This window comes from Oncorhynchus mykiss, chromosome 1 (genome assembly GCF_013265735.2).
Source record: "Oncorhynchus mykiss isolate Arlee chromosome 1, USDA_OmykA_1.1, whole genome shotgun sequence".
NCBI lineage: Eukaryota > Metazoa > Chordata > Actinopteri > Salmoniformes > Salmonidae > Oncorhynchus > Oncorhynchus mykiss.
Genome location: NC_048565.1, coordinates 35,313,157 through 35,329,458, shown reverse-complemented (window position 1 = coordinate 35,329,458; position 16,302 = coordinate 35,313,157). Strand labels below are relative to the sequence as shown.

At 44.8% G+C, this 16,302-nt stretch overlaps 1 protein-coding gene across 3 annotated transcripts; it reads left to right on the top strand.

Annotated features, from left to right (window-relative positions):
• Positions 1-13,266: 13,266 nt before the first annotated feature.
• LOC110520384 (CD209 antigen-like protein A) lies at positions 13,267-15,506 on the top strand. 3 transcript variants are annotated; one of them, XM_021597707.2, is made up of 5 exons: positions 13,267-13,398; positions 13,659-13,766; positions 13,934-14,076; positions 14,773-14,873; positions 15,006-15,506. In XM_021597707.2, exons 2-5 carry the CDS (start codon positions 13,763-13,765, stop codon positions 15,154-15,156), a joined length of 399 nt encoding a protein of 132 aa, XP_021453382.2. In that variant the 5' UTR covers positions 13,267-13,398; positions 13,659-13,762; the 3' UTR covers positions 15,157-15,506. The 3 variants fall into 3 exon arrangements, with proteins under 3 accessions (XP_021453382.2, XP_036828970.1, XP_036829588.1); XM_036973075.1 differs by lacking the exon at positions 13,267-13,398 and adding an exon at positions 13,434-13,504; XM_036973693.1 differs by lacking the exon at positions 13,267-13,398 and having other exon boundaries at positions 13,523-13,766.
• Positions 15,507-16,302: the final 796 nt, after the last annotated feature.

Sequence of the window (16,302 nt, the reverse complement as noted above, 5' to 3'; positions counted from 1 at the left end):
GAGGCAAGTAACACTGAAGCATACATGAGAGCATCAGCTGTTCCGGACGACTGTGTGAAACAAGAAAATGGTGCCATCTGGTTTGCTTAATGTACAGAATTGGAAATGATTTATACTTATACTTTTGATACTTAAGTATATTTGAGCAATTACATTAACTTTAGACACTTAAGTAAATTTAAAACCAAATACTTTTAGACTTTTACTCAAGTATGGAGACACAGAGAGAGAGAGAGAGAGAGAGAGAGAGAGAGAGAGAGAGAGAGAGAGAGAGAGAGAGAGAGAGAGAGAGAGAGGTCCTGAGAAGCACTCCACATACAGGCACACACTTACACACGTACACACACGCATGTACGCACACACATGCACACACACACACAAATACACACACACGCAGCTGTATCTGCAGGCTGCTCATCAAGCCAAATTGAACTGCTCAATAGTGCTACAGTACTGTAGCTGTCCACTCCACACAGCAACCCATGACCTTAGACAAGGGTGGATGGTTACATAGAGAGGTTACATGTGAGAGGTTTGGTTTTGTTCTAGTGTTGGTTCTGATATCGAGAGATAGTTAGTACAGTGTATCTCTAGGAGTCAGAGGAGGAGAAGCATTACCATGATGCTCTACTGACAGTGATCTAGTGTGTTCAAGAATGATCCTGTTGACTCTACTCTGACTTATTAGATTACCACATCACTATGACGATGGGTCATCTGTCATCATCATCATCACAGGTCAGGACACTTGAACTCCATGCAAAAATCAACACAGCTACAGTAGCTGATTGGATAGCAAGCCAGCCAAGGAGCACACCACATCCCTGGTGCATGTAATGATGTACTGTATTTGACTTAGGGCTGTCAAACAATTAAACAAATTAATTATGATTAATCGCATGATTTTCTGTAGTTAATCGTGATTAATCAAACATGTTTAATTAGCTAAAGTTTCTCCCGAAAGAAAGATTGAGTTACAAGTAGACTATGTTTTGACTGTAAGGGACGGAAACACTAATCTGTATCAGAAACAACATTCTGATACTCCCTCATCAATGTCCTTGAAGTTTAACACTTGCGTACACACTTGCGCGCGTGCGCACACACACACACACACACACACACACACACACACACACACACACTGCAGCCGACGTGAGGAAAACATTTAAACGTGTCAACCCTCGCAAGGCTGCAGGCCCAGACGGCATCCCCAGCCGCGCCCTCAGAGCATGCGCAGACCAGCTGGCTGGTGTGTTTACGGACATATTCAATCAATCCCTATCCCAGTCTGTTGTTCCCACATGCTTCAAGAGGGCCACCATTGTTCCTGTTCCCAAGAAAGCTAAGGTAACTGAGCTAAACGACTACCGCCCCGTAGCACTCGCTTCCGTCATCATGAAGTGCTTTGAGAGACTAGTCAAGGACCATATCACCTCCACCCTACCTGACACCCTAGACCCACTCCAATTTGCTTACCACCCAAATAGGTCCACAGACGATGCAATCTCAACCACACTGCACACTGCCCTAACCCATCTGGACAAGAGGAATACCTATGTGAGAATGCTGTTCATCGACTACAGCACGGCATTTAACACCATAGTGCCCTCCAAGCTCGTCATCAAGCTCGAGACCCTGGGTCTCGACCCCGCCCTGTGCAACTGGGTACTGGACTTCCTGACGGGCCGCCCCCAGGTGGTGAGGGTAGGCAACAACATTTCCACCCCGCTGATCCTCAACACTGGGGCCCCACAAGGGTGCGTTCTGAGCCCTCTCCTGTACTCCCTGTTCACCCACGACTGCGTGGCCACGCACGCCTCCAACTCAATCATCAAGTTTGCGGACGACACAACAGTGGTAGGCTTGATTACCAACAACGACGAGACGGCCTACAGGGAGGAGGTGAGGGCCCTCGGAGTGTGGTGTCAGGAAAATAACCTCACACTCAACGTCAACAAAACTAAGGAGATGATTGTGGACTTCAGGAAACAGCAGAGGGAACACCCCCCTATCCACATCGATGGGACAGTAGTGGAGAGGGTAGTAAGTTTTAAGTTACTCGGCGTACACATCACAGACAAACTGAATTGGTCCACCCACACAGACAGCATCGTGAAGAAGGCGCAGCAGCGCCTCTTCAACCTCAGGAGGCTGAAGAAATTCAGCTTGTCACCAAAAGCACTCACAAACTTCTACAGAAGTCGAGAGCATCCTGTCGGGCTGTATTACCGCCTGGTACGGCAACTGCTCCGCCCACAACCATAAGGCTCTCCAGAGGGTAGTGAGGTCTGCACAACGCATCACCGGGGGCAAACTACCTGCCCTCCAGGACAACTACACCACCCGATGTCACAGGAAGGCCATAAAGATCATCAAGGACAACAACCACCCGAGCCACTGCCTGTTCACCCCGCTATCATCCAGAAGGCGAGGTCAGTACAGGTGCATCAAAGTTGGGACCGAGAGACTGAAAAACAGCTTCTATCTCAAGGCCATCAGACTGTTAAACAGCCACCACTAACATTGAGTGGCTGCTGCCAACACACTGACTCAACTACAGCCACTTTAATAATGGGAATTGATGGGAAATGATGTAAAATATATCACTAGCCACTTTAAACAATGCTACCTAATATAATGTTTACATACCCTACATTATTCATCTCATATGTATATACTGTACTCTATATCATCTACTGCATCTTTATGTAATACATGTATCACTAGCCACTTTAACTATGCCACTTTGTTTACATACTCATCTCATATGTATATACTGCACTCAATACCATCTACTGTATCTTGCCTATGCCGCTCTGTACCATCACTCATTCATATATCTTTATGTACATATTCTTTATCCCCCTACAGTAGTAGTTTTGGAATTGTTAGCTAGATTACTTGTTGGTTATTACTGCATTGTCGGAACTAGAAGCACAAGCATTTCGCTACACTCGCATTAACATCTGCTAACCATGTGTATGTGACAAATAAAATTTGATTTGATTTGATTTAAAGCTTCAGGCATTCTAAATGAGGAAAAAATTACTGTCTCTACGGATACAAATAACAAAGAGCATTTAAACCTGTCCAACAATATTATGAATTCCACAGAAGACAATAACAACAGGTCAGCCAGGTCTGAGTTTATGTAACACAGCTATTAGATCTAGCATAAGCTACTACATCATGAACAAGACAGAAGCTGCTACTATTAGAATCGGGATCATTTGCTTAAATATTTTGACCTGAGAACTACAATGCCTTCAGAAAGTATTCACATCCCTTGACTTTTTACACATTTTGTTGTGTTACAACCTGAATTTAAAACTGAAATGGCACCGATAGAAAGCCCCTAGGCAAATTAGCAGTATTTAGATTTTTATGTGTTATTTCTTACATTGCTAGCCCAGAAAATGTATTGTGTTATTACATACAGCTGAATAACTTTTTGTAAATCAGAGCGATGGTAACTCACCAGCATTACAGGCATTACGACCAGGATGATGACTTTCCCGAATCGGATCCTTTCCTCGTACCACACAGGGCAATTGAACTGATTCCATAGACCGATCCAAAACAACGCCAGCAGAGAAAAGGTATTCGGAGTGGACTTCTAATCCGACTCAGGAGGCGTGCACACCACCCATCCCTTCCGGTTATATTACTCGCTAATGTTCATTAAAGTTGATGAGCTCAGGGTGAGGATTTCCTTCCAGAGAGACATCAGTATTGTAACATACTCTGTTTCCCGGAAACATGGCTCTCTAGGGTTATTCTGTATGCGTCCATAGAGCCAGTTGGGTTCTTAGTCCATCGCGCAGACAGGAATAAATATCTCTCCGGGAAGAAGAAGGGCGGGGGTGTATGTTTCATGATTACTACTCGTGGTGTGATTGTGATAACACACAGGAACACAAGTCATTTTGTTCACCCGACATAGAATCCCTCTCAATCAAATGACGACCGTATTACCTCCCAAGATAATTATTTTGGTTATAGTGTCAGGGGTGCGTGAATGAGGACCCAAAAGCGAATTAACAAAACAGAGTTTCTTTAATGACGAAACACATGTAGGCTCAGATGGACAGGCAGATTCCGACAGGACAGGACAAGGTTAGATGAACTGGCAGATTCCGACAGGACAGGACAAGGTTGCAGCAAACACGACGATAGTCTGGTTCAGGCATGAGAAACACAAACGAGAATCCGACAAAGACAGGAGCAGGAACAGAGAGAGATATAGAGACCTAATCAGAGGGAAAAAGGGAACAGGTGGGAAAAGGGGTGAACGAGGTAGTTAGAGAAGACAAGGAACAGCTGGGGGAAAGAGGGGAAGAAAAGGTAACCTAATACGACCAGCAGAGGGAGACAGGGTGAAGAGAAAGAACAGGAACAAGACACAACATGACAATACATGACAGTACCCCCCCACTCACCGAGCGCCTCCTGGCGCACTCGAGGAGGAAACCTGGCGGCAACGGAGGAAATCATCGATCAGCGAACGGTCCAGCACGTCCCGAGAGGGAACCCAACTCCTTTCCTCAGGACCGTACCCCTCCCAATCCACTAGGTACTGATGACCACGGCCCCGAGGACGCATGTCCAAAATCTTACGGACCCTGTAGATAGGTGCGCCCTCGACAAGGATGGGGGGGGGGGGGGGGAAGACGAGCGGGAGCGCGAAGAACGGGCTTAACACAGGAGACATGGAAGACCGGGTGGACGCGACGAAGATATCGCGGAAGAAGAAGTCGCACTGCGACAGGATTAATGATCTGAGAAATACGGAACGGACCAATGAACCGCGGGGTCAGCTTGCGAGAAGCTGTCTTAAGGGGAAGGTTCTGAGTGGAGAGCCAAACTCTCTGACCGCGACAATATCTAGGACTCTTAGTTCTACGCTTATTAGCGGCTCTCACAGTCTGCCCCCTATAACGGCAAAGTGCAGACCTGACCCTCTTCCAGGTGCGCTCGCAACGTTGGACAAAAGCCTGAGCGGAGGGGACGCTGGACTCGGCGAACTGAGACAAGAACAGCGGAGGCTGGTACCCGAGGCTACTCTGAAAAGGAGATAGCCCGGTCGCAGACGAAGGAAGCGAGTTGTGGGCGTATTCTGCCCAGGGGAGCTGTTCTGACCAAGACGCAGGGTTACGAAAAGAAAGACTGCGTAAGATGCGACCAATAGTCTGATTGGCCCGTTCTGCTTGACCGTTAGACTGGGGGTGAAAGCCGGAAGAGAGACTGACGGAAGCCCCAATCAAACGGCAAAACTCCCTCCAAAATTGAGACGTGAATTGCGGACCCCTGTCAGAAACGACGTCTGACGGAAGGCCATGAATTCTGAAAACATTCTCGATGATGATTTGTGCCGTCTCTTTAGCAGAAGGAAGCTTAGCAAGGGGAATAAAATGAGCCGCCTTAGAGAACCTATCGACAACCGAAACGACGCGTGTCATGCTCCCGGGTGGGCCACCAAAAACGCTGGCGAATGGAAGCAAGCGTACCCCGAACGCCAGGGTGGCCGGCTAACTTGGCAGAGTGAGCCCACTGAAGAACGGCCAGACGAGTAGGAACGGGAACGAAAAGAAGGTTCCTAGGACAAGCGCGCGGCGACGGAGTGTGAGTGAGTGCTTGCTTTACCTGCCTCTCAATTCCCCAGACAGTCAACCCGACAACACGCCCCTCAGGGAGAATCCCCTCGGGGTCAGTGGAGGCTACTGAAGAACTGAAGAGACGAGATAAAGCATCAGGCTTGGTGTTCTTAGAGCCCGGACGATAAGAAATCACGAACTCGAAACGAGCGAAAAACAGCGCCCAACGAGCCTGACGCGCATTAAGTCGTTTGGCAGAACGGATGTACTCAAGGTTCCTATGGTCAGTCCAAACGACAAAAGGAACGGTCGCCCCCTCCAACCACTGTCGCCATTCGCCTAGGGCTAAGCGGATGGCGAGCAGTTCGCGGTTTCCCACATCATAGTTATGTTCCGACGGCGACAGGCGATGAGAAAAATACGCGCAAGGGTGGACCTTGTCGTCAGAGAGGGAGCGCTGAGAAAGAATGGCTCCCACGCCCACCTCTGACGCGTCAACCTCGACAACGAACTGTCTAGAGACGTCAGGTGTAACAAGGATAGGTGCGGAAGTAAAACGATTCTTGAGGAGATCGAAAGCTCCCTGGGCGGAAACGGACCACTTAAAGCACGTCTTGACAGAAGTAAGGGCTGTGAGAGGAGCTGCCACCTGACCGAAATTACGGATGAAACGACGATAGAAGTTTGCGAAGCCGAGAAAGCGCTGCAGCTCGACGCGTGACTTAGGGACGGGCCAATCAATGACAGCTTGGACCTTAGCGGGATCCATCTTAATGCCTTCAGCGGAAATAACAGAACCGAGAAATGTGACGGAGGAGGCATGAAAAGTGCACTTCTCAGCCTTCACAAAAAGACAATTCTCTAAAATGCGCTGGAGGACACGTCGAACGTGCTGAACATGAATCTGGAGTGACGGTGAAAAAATCAGGATATCGTCAAGGTAAACGAAAACAAAGATGTTCAGCATGTCTCTCAGGACGTCATTGACTAATGCCTGAAAGATAGCTGGAGCGTTAGCGAGGCCGAAAGGAAGAACCCGGTATTCAAAGTGCCCTAACGGAGTGTTAAATGCCGTCTTCCACTCGTCCCCCTCCCTGATGCGCACGAGATGGTAAGCGTTACGAAGGTCCAACTTAGTGAAAAACCTGGCTCCCTGCAGGATCTCGAAGGCTGAAGACATAAGAGGAAGCGGATAACGATTCTTCACTGTTATGTCATTCAGCCCTCGATAATCTATGCAGGGACGCAGAGACCCGTCCTTCTTCTTGACAAAAAAAACCCCCGCTCCGGCGGGAGAGGAGGAGGGGACTATGGTACCGGCGTCAAGAGCTACAGACAAATAATCTTCGAGAGCCTTACGTTCGGGAGCCGACAGAGAGTATAGTCTACCCCGGGGGGGAGTGGTTCCCGGAAGGAGATCAATACTACAATCATACGACCGGTGTGAAGGAAGAGAGGTGGCCCTGGACCGACTGAACACCGTGCGCAGATCGTGATATTCCTCCGGCACCCCTGTCAAATCACCAGGCTCCTCCTGTGAAGAAGAGACAGAGGAAACAGGAGGGATAGCAGACATTAAACATTTCACATGACAAGAGACGTTCCAGGAGAGGATAGAATTACTAGACCAATTAATAGAAGGATTATGACAAACTAGCCAGGGATGGCCCAAAACAACAGGTGTAAAAGGTGAACGAAAAATCAAAAAAGAAATGGTTTCGCTATGATTACCAGAGACAGTGAGGGTTAAAGGTAACGTCTCACGCTGAATCCTGGGGAGAGGACTACCATCCAAAGCGAACAAGGCCGTGGGCTCCCTTAACTGTCTGAGAGGAATGTCATGTTCCCGAGCCCAGGTCTCGTCCATAAAACAGCCCTCCGCCCCAGAGTCTATCAAGGCACTGCAGGAAGCTGACGAACAGGTCCAGCGTAGATGGACCGACAAGGTAGTGCAGGATCTTGAAGGAGAGACAGGAGTAGTAGCGCTCACCAGTAGCCCTCCGCTTACTGATGAGCTCTGGCTTTTACTGGACATGAAGTGACAAAATGACCAGCGGAACCGCAATAGAGACAGAGGCGGTTGGTGATTCTCCGTTCCCTCTCTTTAGTCGAGATGCGGATACCTCCCAGCTGCATGGGCTCAGCACCCGAGCCGGCAGAGGAAGATGGTAGTGATGCGGAGAGGGGGGCAACGGAGAACGCGAGCTCCTTTCCACGAGCTCGGTGACGAAGATCAACCCGTCGCTCTATGCGAATAGCGAGTTCAATCAAGGAATCCACGCTGGAAGGAACCTCCCGGGAGAGAATCTCATCCTTTACCTCCGCGCGGAGACCCTCCAGAAAACGAGCGAGCAAAGCCGGCTCGTTCCAGTCACTGGAGGCAGCAAGAGTGCGAAACTCAATAGAGTAGTCTGTTATGGATCGATTACCTTGACATAGGGAAGACAGGACCCTGGAAGCTTCCTCCCCAAAAACAGATCGATCAAAAACCCGTATCATCTCCTCCTTAAAGTCCTGATACTGGTTAGTACACTCAGCCCTTGCCTCCCAGATTGCCGTGCCCCACTCACGAGCCCGTCCAGTAAGGAGAGATATGACGTAGGCGATACGAGCAGTGCTCCTGGAGTAAGTGTTGGGCTGGAGAGAAAACACAATATCACACTGGGTGAGGAACGAGCGGCATTCAGTGGGCTCCCCAGAGTAACACGGCGGGTTATTGATTCTGGGCTCCGGAGATTCGAAAGCCCTGGAAGTGGCCGGTGGATCGAGGCGGAGATGGTGAACCTGTTCTGTGAGGTTGGAGACTTGGGCGGCCAGGGTCTCAACGGCATGTCGAGCAGCAGACAATTCCTGCTCGTGTCTGCCTAGCATCGCTCCCTGGATCTCGACGGCTGAGTGGAGAGGATCCGAAGTCGCTGGGTCCATTCTTGGTCGGATTCTTCTGTCAGGGGTGCGTGAATGAGGACCCAAAAGCGAATTAACAAAACAGAGTTTCTTTAATGACGAAACACATGTAGGCTCAGATGGACAGGCAGATTCCGACAGGACAGGACAAGGTTAGATGAACTGGCAGATTCCGACAGGACAGGACAAGGTTGCAGCAAACACGACGATAGTCTGGTTCAGGCATGAGAAACACAAACGAGAATCCGACAAAGACAGGAGCAGGAACAGAGAGAGATATAGAGACCTAATCAGAGGGAAAAAGGGAACAGGTGGGAAAAGGGGTGAACGAGGTAGTTAGAGAAGACAAGGAACAGCTGGGGGAAAGAGGGGAAGAAAAGGTAACCTAATACGACCAGCAGAGGGAGACAGGGTGAAGAGAAAGAACAGGAACAAGACACAACATGACAATACATGACATATAGTCAGTCGGGTATATTCCCCCTCAAGCCTATACCACGACGGCCCTCAAAGAACTTCATGCAAACTGGAAACCACATATCCTGAGGATGCATTTTTTTTAGCTGGGGATTTTAACAAAGCAAATTTGAGGAAAACTTTACTGAAATCCTATCAACACATTGACTGTAGTACTCATGCTGCTAAATCACTCGACCACTGCTATTCCAACTTCCTGGGATGCCTACAAGGCCCTCCCCCGCCCTCCCTCATAATCTGATCACAACTCCATTTTGCTCCTCCCGTCCTATAGGCAGAAACTCAAACAGCAGGGCTCTCCAGAGGATGGTGTGGTCTACCCAATGCATCACTGGGGGCAAACTACCTGCAGTTGCATCAACCTAGGGTGGTTGTGGTCAAGGCGACCACAACCACCCTAGCTAGCCACTGCCTGTTCATCATCCAGAAGACAGGTGCATCAAAGCTGTGACTGAGAGTCCATCCGACACTTAAACAGCAATCACTAGCACATTAGAGGCTTGAAATCACTGGCCACTTTAATAATGGAACACTTGTCACTTGTCATTTTGCATTACCCATCTCACATGTACAGTATATACTGTATTCTATTCTATAGTACTATATCTTAGTCTTTGCCACGCTGACGTTGCTCATTCAAATTTTTATATATTCTTAATTCCATTCCTTTACTTACATGTGTGTGTATTGAATGTACTGTTGTGAAATTGTTAGATATTACTTGTTAAATATTACTGCACTGTTGGAGCTAGAAACACAAGCCTTTCGCTACACCCGCAATGACATCTGCTAAACACGTGTACATGACCAATAACATTTTATTTTATTTGATTTATTTGATAATACCTGAGAAGCCGGTGTTTGGAGGAAAAACATTGAGGGAAAATAGTATTTGATCCCCTGCTGATTTTGTACGTTTGCCCACTGACAAAAAAATGACCAGTCTATAATTTTAATGGTAGGTTTATTTGAACAGTGTGAGACAGAATAACAACAAAAAAATCCATAAAAACGCATGTCAAAAATGTTATAAATTGATTTGCATTTTAATGAGGGAAATAAGTATTTGACCCCTCTGCAAAACATGACTTAGTACTTGGTGGCAAAACCCTTGTTGGCAATAAAAGAGATCAGACGTTTCTCGTAGTTGGCCACCAGGTTTGCACACATCTCAGGAGGGATTTTGTCCCACTCCTCCTTGCAGATTTTCTCCAAGTCATTAAGGTTTTGAGGCTGACGTTTGGCAACTCATACCTTCAGCTCCCTCCACAGATTTTCTATGGGAATAAGGTCTGGAGACTGGCTAGGCCACTCCAGGACCTTAATGTGCTTCTTCTTGAGCCACTCCTTTGTTGCCTTGGCCGTGTGTTTTGAGTCATTGTCATGCTGGAATACCCATCCACGACCCATTTCAATGCCCTGGCTGAGGTCCCTTTGATGCGGTGAAGTTGTCCTGTCCCCTTAGCAGAAAAACACCCCCAAAGCATAACGTTTCCACCTCCATGTTTGACGGTGGGAATGGTGTTCTTGGGGTCATGGGCAACATTCCTCCTCCTCCTCCAAACACGCCGAGTTGAGTTGATGCCTAAGAACTCCATTTTGGTCTCATCTGACCACAACACTTTCACCCAGTTGTCCTCTGAATCATTCAAATGTTCATTGGCAAACTTCAGTTGGGCATGTATATGTGCTTTCATGAGCAGGGGGACCTTGCGGGCGCTACAGAATTTCAGTCCTTCACGGCGCAGTGTGTTACCAATTGTTTTCTTGGTGACTATGGTCCCAGCTGCCTTGAGATCATTGACCAGATCCTCCCCTGTAGTTCTGGGCTGATTCCTCACCATTCTCATGATCATTGCAACTCCACGAGGTGAGATCTTGCATGGAGCCCCAGGCCGAGGGAGATTGACAGTTCTTTTGTGTTTCTTCCATTTGCGAATAATCGCACTAACTGTTTTCACCTTCTCACCAAGCTGCTTGGCGATGGTCTTGTAGCCCATTCCAGCCTTGTGTAGGTCTAGAATCTTATCCCTGACATCGTTGGAGAGCTCTTTGGTCTTGGCCATGGTGGAGAGTTTGGAATCTGATTGATTGATTGCTTCTGTGGACAGGTGTCTCTTATACAGGTAACAAACTGAGATTAGGAGCACTCCCTTTAAGAGTGTGCTCCTAATCTCAGCTCATTACCTGTATAAAAGACACCTGGGGGCCAGAAATCTTTCTGATTGAGAGGGGTTCAAATACTTATTTCCCTCATTAAAATGCAAATTAATTTATAACATTTTTGACACGCGTTTTTATGGATTTTTTCGTTTTTATTCTGATTTCACCATGAGGCCAACAGTTACAGAGTTTAAAAACTTCTTTGGGATCGGTGTCCCTTTTACGGGACAGTTGAGCTAACATAAGCTAATGCGATTAGCATGAGGTTGTAAGTAACAAGAACATTTCCCAGGACATAGACTTATCTGATATTGGCAGAAAACTTAAATTATTGTTAATCTAACTGCACTGTCCAATTTACAGTAGCTATTACAGTGAAAGAATACCATGCTTTTGTTTGAGGAGGGTGCATAATTTTGAACATGAAAAGTTATTAATAAACATTTGGGCAGTCTTCATACAAAATGTTGAACATAAATGCAATGGTTCATTGGATCAGTCTAAAACTTTGCACATACACTGATTCCCTCTAGTGGCCAAAATCTAAATTGTACCTGGGCTGGAATAATACATTATGGCCTTTCTCTTGCATTTCAAAGACGATGGTACAAAAAAATACATAATAACGGTTGTTTTTTTCCTTGTATTATCTTTTTTCAGATTGATTGTGTTATATTCTACTACATTCCTTGCACATTCCCATAAACTTCAAAGTGTTTCCTTTCAAATGGTACCAAGGATATGCATATGAGCTATAGATTTGGGTATGTCATTTAGGGCAGAAATTGAAAAAAATCGTCCAATCCTTAAGAACTGCCATCCTTAATGGCTGTGATAAGAGAACACTGAGGATGGCTCAACAGCATTGTAGTTACTAGACAATATTAACCTAAATGACAGAGTGAAAAACTTGTACAGAATAAAAATAACAAAATAAAAATGTGGCAAAGAAATGAACTTTATGTCCTGAACACAAAGCTTTATGTTTGAGGCAAATCCAACACAACACATAACTGAGAACAACTCTTCATATTTTCAAGCATGATGGTGGCTGCATCATGTTATGGGTATGCTTGTCATTGGCAAGGACTAGGGAGTTTTTCATAATAAAAAGAAAAGATATAGCAATAAGCACAGGCAAAATCCTAGAGGAAAACCTGTTTCAGTCTGCTTTTCACCAGAAACTGGGAGACAAATTCACGTTTCAGCAGGAAAATAACCTAAAACACAAGGCCAAATATACACTGCCATCGCTTACCAAGACGGTATTGAATGCTTGAGTGGCCTAGCTACAGTTTTGACTTAAATTGGCTTGAAAATCTATGGCAATATTTGAAAATTGCTGTCTAGCAATGATCAACAACCAACTTGACGAATCTTGCAGTATTTAAAAAAGTATAATGTGCAAAAATTGTACAATCCAGGTGTGAAAATCTGAGACTTACCCAGAAAGGTACATAGAATCACTTTTGGCAGAGATTAGAGCTAATATGTACTGTACTGACTCAGGGGTGAGAATACTTATTTAAATGAGATATTTCTGTATTTCTATTTTCAATGAATTTGCAAAACTTTCTAAAAACATGTTTTCACTTTGTCATTATGGAGTATTTTATGTAGATGGGTGAGAAAATGTTTGCATTCAGTCTGTAACACAAGATAATGTGGAATAAGTCAAGGGGTATGAATAGTTTCTGAAGGCACTGTTCAACAAAACAGTAGCTAAATGGAATGGATGTCCTGTTATGATTAAAATCATTGTGGGGAAGTTAAGAGTTAATGCAAGAGGCATTCAGCCATGGCATTGTAAACATTATTTTGGTTAGCTAACTTTAGCATAACTTGCTAGCTACTTCTGTACAAATTAGGAACTCACCACTTGAAAATCAGAGAATTCAGTTTAAAAACATGCCTCTCTCAATATAATGTTAGAGGTTCCGCAACCCTAACCAGAAGTTTTACTTTTGGATCTCTTTTCTTGACAGTGTTGAAATATGCATCGCCTTATTTGACCGACTTCCGGAAATGTCAGTCAAAAAATGGGATGGTGAAAGGACAGATACAGTTTTAAAACACTGTATAGACTCAGTATAACCTTTACCAACTGACACCATTGAGAAGGATGAACTGAAAAGTACTGATGTTATGGAGAAAATTTATGCTAACATTAGTGCTGAAACCGTAAAGGTTCTTCATGACCCCAACATTGAGACCCAGGATGTCACCTCTAGTGGTATGGCAGGAAGGCAACAATTTGGTAAGATAAAAAAACAGCACACACATCTTTCACAACCTGCTAAGCTGTACCACAGTAAGCTGTAAATCATGTATTGTATCCTCAGCAAAGAGTAACCACCTCAAAGGTGCTGTTGTGTGTCTGGGGCTGCTGTGTGTTCTTTTACTGACTGGGATCATAGGCCTTTGTGCCCACTGTGAGTTTACCCAGTTTTACATCATTAATAGTCAGGTTGTTTTAGTGTGATTATTTTGGTCATTGCTTTTTATGTTTCTTTGCAGACAACAGAGTGGCAAGTGACTTTGAGGAGGAGCAGACTAAGCTATTGACAGAGACAGACCAGCTGAAGGGGGAGATAGTTATCCTTCAAAATAAATGATTGTTTATGGGTGAGTGAGTTATCCTTATCTGACCACACCATTTGGACTGGCTGGAATTCAATCACACACACCATAACAAGCGCAAATATTATTGTCATTATTAGTGTTATTGGGTTCATGGGTTTATGAGTATGAAGCTGCTGCTTGAACATGTGTTCTCCTTTGCTCTTCAACAGAGCATCATTTTAAAATGGGATGGCGTCATTTTGGATCCAGTTTTTACCTCTTCTTCACTGTGGAGAAGACTTGGGAGCAGAGCAAACAGGACTGTGTAGGGAGTGGAGCCGACCTGGTGATCATAGACAGCAGAGAGGAACAGGTGAGTGAGAGAGAGATGTTTACTGTTAATTTTTATTGTTTTTCACTTTATATATTCACTTTATATATTATCTACCTCACTTGCTTTGGCAATGTTAACACATGTTTCCCATGCCAATAAAGCCCTTGAATTGAATTGAATTGAATTGAATTGAGAGAGAGAGAGAGAGAGAGAGATAGAGAGAGAGAGAGAGGTAAATGGATAGTGGTGGTAGTAGCAGCAGTATAAATGGTGTTGTAGTTATTGGTAGCTGTTTTGGTGATTTATTTTTCTTGAACTGTTATTTCCAGCATTATCCACTAGGTTTGCTTCAGGTAGAAAATTCTAGGAAATGTTCTTTAATCAATCAATCAATCGCCAGGGAAGGCGTAGCTCTACACATTTTAATTGCACAAAGCCTATTACTTGGCAGGGAATACTATTTGTTGATCAGTGATTCTACACATCACTGTGTGGGTAGCCCCAACCGAGACTTGAACCCAGGTCTAGTGACTTTCAAGGCTTAGGGGATCCCCCCACCAAACACTTAAGCTTGTGTCATTTAACATGTCCTAGGATTTTATACCTGCAGCAACCCTAGTGGATAATGATGGAAATATTGATGAAAAAAAACAAAACAGAAAACAACTGGCCCTAGTTATTGATGAAGGATTCATTGAGTTTTGTTGACATTAAATGTCTGTGCCAATATTTTAGAATTGTATCAGTGGATTCAATGGGATGTTCTGGATTGGTCTGTCTGACAGAGAGACAGAGGGGTCATGGAAATGGGTGGATGGAACACCACTGACCATAGAGTAAGACATTTAAATATTCTAATGTCCTATAATAGCTGTATTTCATTTAAAGCCAAAGGCCTCAATTTCTTTACATTACATTCCATTAACTTTGTGTTTGTAAACTGAGGGCTGGGTCTTGATTGGTTACAGGTACTGGAAGAGTGGAGAGCCTAACAGTTACGGCGGTGAAGAGGACTGTGCTGAGAGAAGCTTAATTTATTCTAACACAGAGCAGAGCTGGAATGATGTAGCATGTGGTCAACTGAAGTTAGGGATCTGTGAGAAAGTGGCTTATCCGTAACTCAAACTGCACATATAACTGCATTCAAACTGCATTCTTTTCTTTTCATTTTTCATGAACCATCAAGTAATATACTGTATATGTTTTTTTTTACAACTCCTGCTTGGACTATTGCATACAATTATTAGATTATCATTTCAATTATAATTTTGATTAATTATATTTCCCCATTGTTTAAATAAATATATATATATATATCAATGCCTAATTAGCTTAGTGCAGCTGCTATTACCCTATAATAACCCCAACATGTTATTTTACTTTGTTTTGTTGTCATTTGAGTCTTTTTATATCTTATACCAAAAGTATGGATGTATGACTCCTCCACTTGTTTCCAGGTTTCCAAATAAAATAAGAATACACACCTGAATCATTCTTAGGTATCACATACAATGTTTTCTTACATGTCTAAACTCTTTGAATCAAAACGTTTTAAAACAACCAGCAAATCCCTTAGAGCAGGAGAATGGCCCTCCACCAGAGGAAACAGAGAAGAAGAGAAGGTTTCTCCCGTTCTGTTCCTACATTAGCTTAAATCATCAGTGTGGCTGTAGGGTTAGAAGCAACCAGGGGGGTGTGGACAGTAATGAAGTGTGGAGCTAAGTAACTGTGGAGTCCCTGCCAAGGCCTAATTACACATTCATCCGCTGGCATATATCACAGTTACAGAATGTCAACAGGCTGCCATGACTCACAGCTGGCACTACAGGGTTTACGGATCAGCCCTGTGAGTGTGTGTGTGTGTGTGTGTGTTTATTTGTTTGCGTGTGTGTTTGTGTGTGTGAGTAAGTGTGTGCATGCTTGTGTTGTTCATGGCCTGAGGATATGGCCCCTGAGTTTTGATTATGTACTAGTGGCTATGATACCCAGAGGTGGTGGAGGAAACACCACTCTGGTAGAATAACACACTTTTTACACATAGTCCCTGGTAGTGAAACGCATCAACACAGTAATACCCTACCACAGGTCTCATACAGAGATTGCTTGGCCCCTAGGAATATGGGTAATGTACAGTAGGCTCTGATCTCTGCTATAGAGGGCCAATGGGGGAATAATGACATGGCCTCACTGCCCTGTCCTGTCTACTCTTGCAGAAACAATACTGGAGGGCTCAGAAACAGATTCATTTTACAATGGGAGGTAATA

What these genes read in the sequence shown, in the direction of transcription:
- LOC110520384 (XM_021597707.2), top strand. An exon ending in TAGACAGCAGAGAGGAACAG is followed by an intron (nt 14,077 to 14,772) that starts GTGAGTGAGAGA and finishes CCAATATTTTAG; the next exon opens with AATTGTATCAGTGGATTCAA. An exon ending in GGAACACCACTGACCATAGA is followed by an intron (nt 14,874 to 15,005) that starts GTAAGACATTTA and finishes GATTGGTTACAG; the next exon opens with GTACTGGAAGAGTGGAGAGC.